General features: G+C 34.9%; 1 protein-coding gene across 4 annotated transcripts; it reads right to left on the bottom strand.

Annotated features, from left to right (window-relative positions):
* Window positions 1–398: 398 nt before the first annotated feature.
* Window positions 399–6,841, bottom strand: LOC132609939 (auxin response factor 9-like). 4 transcript variants are annotated; one of them, XM_060324156.1, is made up of 15 exons: window positions 6,367–6,841; window positions 6,173–6,282; window positions 5,473–5,568; window positions 5,155–5,211; window positions 4,884–5,036; window positions 4,705–4,789; window positions 4,501–4,591; window positions 3,957–4,121; window positions 3,478–3,591; window positions 3,291–3,363; window positions 3,049–3,202; window positions 2,037–2,449; window positions 1,444–1,631; window positions 1,023–1,157; window positions 399–874 (listed from the first exon to the last, which is right to left on the bottom strand). In XM_060324156.1, exons 1-14 carry the CDS (start codon window positions 6,419–6,421, stop codon window positions 1,043–1,045), a joined length of 1,869 nt encoding a protein of 622 aa, XP_060180139.1. In that variant the 5' UTR covers window positions 6,422–6,841; the 3' UTR covers window positions 399–874; window positions 1,023–1,042. The 4 variants fall into 4 exon arrangements, with proteins under 4 accessions (XP_060180139.1, XP_060180140.1, XP_060180138.1 ...); XM_060324157.1 differs by having other exon boundaries at window positions 399–816; XM_060324155.1 differs by having other exon boundaries at window positions 399–813.
* Between the last annotated feature and the right edge of the window lie 668 nt (window positions 6,842–7,509).

Genomic DNA, 7,509 nt, shown 5'->3' with positions numbered 1-7,509 from the left:
AGAGTATGCCAATCATACAGAGCCCAAATGCTTCCTAATGAAAGACAGAAGCTAGTTTTACTAAAAGCGGAAACGAGGGAAATATGTGTAAAAGACAGCCCAGTGTATAAAGCATCCGTGTTCGTGAAGGATCCGAGGAAGGGCCGCTGCCCAATTGGTGTGATATATGTAGTCTTACCCTGACACAAGCATCAATGGTTGGTGGCTCGAACCTGTAACCTATAGCTCACTTGAAAACAATTTTATTGTTGCTTCAAGCACACCTACAGGGGAAAGTATACCTATACCACTTCCTGTTCATCGCCTTAAATTCCGCATCAAAGGCAAAAAAAATTATTTCTCAAGAACAAGCAAAAGTTCAACCGTCTAGAATTGCGTAAAATCAATCAAAGTTAAGCAATAAATGCGTATATAGAAAAACGTGGCATATACTTATTGGTTTTACATAAACACAAGGTGTAAGTTTTTCCTGCTGCAACCCCATTTGAGTAGCTACAACTAAAGGGATACAACAGTCAAACTTCCACCAGAATCATTACATACATACATACAAGCTTCTAATACTAACCCCTTCACTAACTGATCTTAATTGGTTGCACAAGTATGATGTGTCATTCCAACAGCCTAACAGAATAATTAGGAAGACAAGGGGAAAAAAAGAGGAAATTTTCATATCTAAACTTCGCTCTGATATGAGGGAAGCTAAAATTGACTAGATGCAAAAGGATTCAACTGTCTGCTTGTTGTCAAGCTTATCCAACAAGACTGCATAGAGAACATCATCGAAGGGCTATTATTGAAGATTGCAGATACCTGCTGGAAGTCAACAAGACGAATATTATCCACATTTGGAGAGAAGCAAACAAGTGCGCAACTGTTTAGAAAATGAAGATCACAAACATGAGAAAGAATGTGATCATGGTAATGGAGTTTTTGCTCTAACTTATGAGAGATAACAGTACATTTTAGTATTTTTCATTGTACAGATAAAAAGGATTCAACTTAGGAAGGCAAGTTACAACCTTTATTCTCTTCCAAATTTTCATGTCGAAGCAGTTGTTTCACTTTCGAAAGATGGAGATTTAGTTCCTGCACCGAAACTTTTCATATCTTGACTAAAACAAATGAATATTCTCTTCGCGACATTGCAGAACTCTCTGCAATAAAGTAATTGAGCACCATATTATGATATGCAAAGTACAGTCAAACCTCTCTATAACAACCATTCCCTATTATAACATTTCACATAACGGCCAAGTATTTGTGGAACCGATTTTTCATGTTATGTTATATTATACGCTCTCACTAACAGTTTTTTGCTATAGCAACCAAAAAATATCCGGACAAATGACACGTTATAGAGGTTTGACTATAGTAGAACTCTTACATAGAGCTATATATTTTCAATTTTAAGTTGTGCATGGAGAAATTAGAAACACTTACGGCCAAGGATGATCGCCCATAAGCATCATATCTCCTTCATCGTCTGTAAAAACAATCTCCCACTTATTTCGTGCATGAAGCTCTTCCTGGATCTCAAACAATTGTTCGAGTTCCTTCACGAGCTCATCATATCCACTCAATACAGTTAAATCCACCGCACGACCCACAGCTACCCCTTGCATTTGAACCTTCTCAAGGAATTTCATATAAGGTGAAAAATATTTTGATTTTAATGATGTTTGGAGGCCAGTACTCCTTCCGCCTCAAACTATATGTCGTGATTTCTAAAAATAGTTGTCTCAAATTTATTTGTCATTTTAGAACTTCAAGACATAATTAATTATTTTTTTTCCATTTTACCCTTAAATAGTAATTGTTCTTGAAAACTACAAACACCTCAAGATGACACATAAGGAGCTTAAATATTCAATGAAGAGAGATTATATCTTAAGACATATATAAGGGTAAAATAATAGTAAAAAACTCCTTCTAATTAATGTTTTCTTAAGGGGCGTGTAAAAGAGAAACACGACAAATTATTTGAGACAGAGGGAGTAAAAAGGTAATTTACTTTCTCGATTTGGTTTTAATACCTTAGTGCAGCTTCTGGTGGAAAAATTCTGCTTCATGGGAACCTCCTTTGGCAGCAAATGCAACTGCTCTTGCTTTTGATCTTTGGAATCTCCCGAAAGGCCAGATTTGTCTTCTGAATTACCAGCAGAAGTCGTGTTTCGAAAGCACAACAGTTCAGCAGAACCATCGGAAATGTTGGCTGGCTTTAGAGGCGGGTTTTCAATAGCAGAACCGAACGAAGGACTTTTCAAGTCAATTCCAAACAATCTAAAGGATGTAATTGTATCACATTTTCTCTCATCGTTCTCCTTTACGAATTGTGAGGATGCAAAGCTTGGAAAAGCAGGCCGAGATGAAGCATTTTTACCGGCTTCTGTCTCATATAAGAACATATTCAAAGCAGCATTAACTTCAGAAGCCGACCTAATTCCATCTACATGAGACTTAAAGTACTGTTAGTGCTTCTATTGATGACAGTGGTAGTTGTATCTGTTTGTGAAGTATGCAAGGAAAATGGATTGTCACTACTTTGTCCGTCAACAACGGGGTTAATAGCCTGCTTGACCAGGCTTTTCCACGGCAAAAAGTGTTTTTTTTTTTTCAAAGTTGAGGTGTTTCCCCAAGCTTTTAGGAGAAGAAAACGTGCTTTTGAGTAAAAGCAGAAGTTGCTTTTGAGAAGCTGAAAAACGTAGCTTCTCGCCAAAAGTACTTCTGAAAAAATACACTTAGAAGCACTTTTTAAAAGCTTGGCCAAACAATAATTGCTACTCAAAATTGCTTTTCAAATTGATTAGCCAAACACAAATTGTTTCTGCTTCTCACTAAAAGTACTATTTTGAAAAGCACTCATCAAAATAAGCCAAAAAGGCTATAAATTGTGGTGAAGGAATCCGAACGGCTAGTGCAGTTGGGGGAACAGGTTCTAGCCCGAAATAGTAGAATAATCATCAAGAAAATGAAAATCGAAAACCAAATAGGATGATTAAAAAAGTATAAAACCAGGCCATGAATTATGGATATGCTCGTTCCTACCTGAAGCTTTGGTTTCGTTAGTTGGTCGATGCCTTTTATTCTTCACTGGCATTGGCTGAATGAGAGAAGTAGGGACCGACGCCACAAATGGTTCGATGTCCCACGGAGAAACTCTATCAGGCCTTAAAACAGATGCAGGCTCATCCCATTGAACCTGGAAAGACAGGAGAAAAATGGTGATATTTTAAGTCAATCCAAACGATTTGATTCATTCAATGTCGACAACAACCAACAATATCAACCTTCAATGATCTCCATTTAGAATCTTTCCACTGCGAGGAACTATCTTCAATTCCTACTATGGTACCTGTAAATCTGGAACATTATGAACAACCGAAGAAAAATATAATAGAGATCAGACCTGCAGCATATTTAGCAATGGAAAATAGACATATACTTTAAGCTTCAACAGAGTTGATATTTTACCACCTTCTCTCGGGAATCTCTTCCCCTTCAAAATGCATCTTGAATCTTATGCCAACTGAATACCGATGATTAACAGCCTCCAGATATTTGTTTAGGCCTACGATAAACTGACTTGTTCTGAAGATTTCCACACACAATATTGAGAACACAGGCAACATTTAGCATGTTCTTCGGCACAAAAAAACTACTTTCTGTATACCATCTCACCTAAAAGCTTAAGAGAACACACATTTATTATTTAATTATGTCTTCAACACGCTCCCTCACGTGAAGGCCTAATTCTTCTTCATTGGCCAAGCACTTGGAAATTCCATTTGACAGAGGGTGGCGGTGAGACTTGAACTCATGTTGAAGACATAATTAAGTAATAAAGGTGTGTTCTCTCTAACAATTTAAGTTTTTTAGATAAGATGGTCATACACTTCAAAAGAAAGGACGTTTGGAAGTAAAATGTATACAAAACAAAGATGCATAAGAGAAACCTTGGTTTGTAATATACAACAAACATGGTCCGGGTTGCAAGAGCATGAGATGCAGTAGCTAGCACTCCTAGGTGCATGTTCTGACTTGAAATCACTGATTGTGGCATTGAGCTCGGTTGTCGAGCAAGTCGTCTAATCCCTATTCGAACTTCACCCTTTTCACTCCTAAACACAACAAATTTATAGAATAAAATGATTAGATAATGAATTACTCCCTTTGTCCCAATTTATGTGACACTCTTTCCTTTTCAGTCAGTCCCAAAAAGAATAATACATTTCTACACTTAGTGACAATTTGACTTAAAAAATTTCATTTTACCCTTAATGAGATGATTCACAACCATATAAATATCTATGACTTGTATTAAAACCACAAGTTTCAAAAGTCTTCATTTCATTCTTAAACTTCATGCCCACTCAAACACCATCGCAAAAATTGCAGAGGGAGTGGTAAATAGTTGTTCCAAACATATGACAGGCAACAATCATGATGTATATAAGAGATTTAAAGCGTAATAGACAAAGAAGAACCAGAGATAAGTACCTTAAGAATACAAAAGCATCCCCTGTAACTAATCTTTTCAGGGAAACAAAGGTACTCCATCCTGTGGTAAGCAAATGCCTCCGGGGTTGGCCTGTTACTCAAGAATCAAGATTGGGTCATATAACTAATTGATAAAGTTTCATTGATATCATCTTTTTGTTGTAGGCAAACCAAATTGGACACTACAAGGTGTCAGAAAATTACCTCTAAATATATGTTTAAAGTGCCACTCGATGCCATGAAGGTCCTTGGCGACCAATGCCTGTGATGGAGTCGGCTGGCTCATGTCCTGCACAAAACATATAGCATTAAGAGACAGGTAATGCATCACTTTCTCAAAAAGGTACAGATTATAGATGTACCAAAGGAGTAAGTTATATTACCAGCGGGGGCAGGCATTCATTAGCATGTTTCCTCAGAATGGAAAATCCACCATGAGTGCTCGTATCGGATGCAGTTAAAACCTTGTAGAAGAAATCAACTTTGGGCCTCGGAGGCTCAAGTGAGGACGGATCTGGACTAGCAGGCTCAACTTGCTAAATTGGACGAAACCAATAATTTTAAGCAATGGATCACCAAAAAAAAAAAAAAAAAGAGCAAGTGAACTCAACATAGTTTCAAACAAGCAAGAAAATAGGTCCTTTAAGTTCTTACATCCGCTTCTGGAAACAAAGTGATCTTGGCATAAACCTCATCAGTATCTTGCTCAGCCTACAACAATTTTTCCACGGAAAAGTCCTAATCAAAACGTTTTTTCTAAAATTTAAAGATAATTACAAAAAAGAATTGGAGTTAGTTATGAACTTCGTCTCTGAATAGTTCGTAGCTAACAAATTCTTTTGTTGTTTAGTTACAGAATTTGTCTATCGCTAATTCTTGTTTTTAGTAGTTTACATATGCATACCCGAACCTCAGAAACATTACTGTTTAACTAAATTAACCAAGAAAATGGTGAAAGTGCAGCTTAATTACCAGAAGTTTAATGTCAAGAACACTACAAAGGATCTTTGGTTGAAGATTGAACAATGGTATTCTCTGATTCACCTCCTGATTTGTTGATGCCTCCAACTATCCAAACCAACATAAAAGAACAATAATAACTAATACGAAAATCCTCCAAAATACTAAAAATACCCAAGAAAATATGAAATCCAAAAAGAAACCCAATAATTGACCAATTTGAACTTCATAAACAGAGACGGACCCAAGATTTAAGCATTATGGGTTCGAGTTCGAAATTCTACCACAACCCTTCCATTTTACTGAGTTCGAAATTATTACTCCTTCCATCCCAATTTATGTGACACTTTTCGCTTCTCGAGATTCAAATTGTGTGAACTTTGAGGAACATATTAACATTTATTTTTTCATTATATTGACGCGAGAAGAATTGCATCTTATAGTATTTTCGTATAGTTTTTCACTATCTAAATTTTAATTTTTAAAATATTGAGTTGATAAGATTAGTCAAATTAACTCTCGATAACCAAAAAATATCACATAAATTGAGACGGAGAGAGTATTACACCTGTCTGGCTGGAGAATCTTTAACACATATACAGAGTCTGAGCAAAAATTACTTGTTTAGATCAACACATAACTTATGCACTACATCGGCCTATGATTCAAAACCAACATTGATACAAGTTAATACCAAGAATAAATAACATACTTGTTCCATGTGACCTTGTGGGAAATAGTAAACTCTTTCTCCATTTTTTGGAATATCAACTAATGGACCTGCACACAATCTCCATAACTCTAAGTACAATTCATCTTCACCTGAAATATTTCCCACAATAAATTCATAGTCAAAAAAAAAATTCTTCACCAATACACACACAAAAAAAAAAAAAAAATCCACACCTTCAGCTGAGAAATTGTGTTGCTGGGGAGACATATAATACCCTTTATTTGCCATGAAAATTGAATTCTAAATAAAAAATATACTGTGGCTCAAAAATTCCAAAAAATTTTTGTAGGCTAATATAACTCCATTTCCTCTACATGGGCAGCATCTTTTTTTTGGCTAGTAAATGATCTTGAACTATATATAATGAAAAGAAAAAGAAGTTGAATATATATATATATATATATATATATGCTTATGGTTACAAGTTTGTATTTTTTTGGCAAATGAAAATTAAATATAACTTCAGAATTAGGAACTCTAAATCTTGCATTTGTCACCTCTATTGAGACAAAAAATATTTCTTTGTAACAATAAATTGAGTTTGAAAAACTCAATAATTAATATGTTTTGGGACACCCCTTAAAACGGACTAGTTATAAAGCTGAAAATTTTTCCGATAAACAGAGCTTTTTGTTGCTGCTTCAGAGAGTATAGTGTCTAATTTAAACATGTGTTTGGTTCTGGTTTAAAATTATATATAAGTGTTTGAAGAAGGGTGTGAATAGACCTTCAAGGGTAGTTTTGTCATTTTAGTATTTTATCCAGATTTTAATAATGATAGTGCTTATATTATATTGGTCTTGATATAAAATCAGAGGCGGACCTAGGATTTGGAGGTGGCGGGTGTCATAATTTTTTTCAACGTACATTTTGTTAGGAACATGTATTTGGGTTAGGTCTATCTCTTTTTAGTTTATTCGGGTCAACTTAATAGGCTTTTTTTTATTTGCAAATATGAAAAGTACATATCAAAAATCAATAAACGAACATAATTAACATCTTAAACAAGGAATCACACTCATTAACACCCATTAACAACAGAAGTAAAATTAACATTTTCACCAAGGGACTTGCATCTCTTATGTATATTAAAAAATGAATTTGCACAAGTAAAATAACATCTTCGATAAGGGAATCAAACCAATCAAAATAAGAAAAATAATAGAAAAACTCTTCGATAGGTAAATACACCACATAAGTAAATGTAAAATTAGATAAACTATAAGTTCTCAAAATTAAATCATAAATTTCATGTTATTTCTAAGCAGTGCTTACGAAATTTCCATCACAATTTAAGTAGTAAAGTGATTTAAATT

This window comes from Lycium barbarum, chromosome 9, assembly GCF_019175385.1.
Source record: "Lycium barbarum isolate Lr01 chromosome 9, ASM1917538v2, whole genome shotgun sequence".
Lineage (NCBI taxonomy): Eukaryota > Viridiplantae > Streptophyta > Magnoliopsida > Solanales > Solanaceae > Lycium > Lycium barbarum.
The sequence above is the reverse complement of the archived record's forward strand: the minus strand, read 5'-3'. Positions and strand labels throughout refer to the sequence as shown.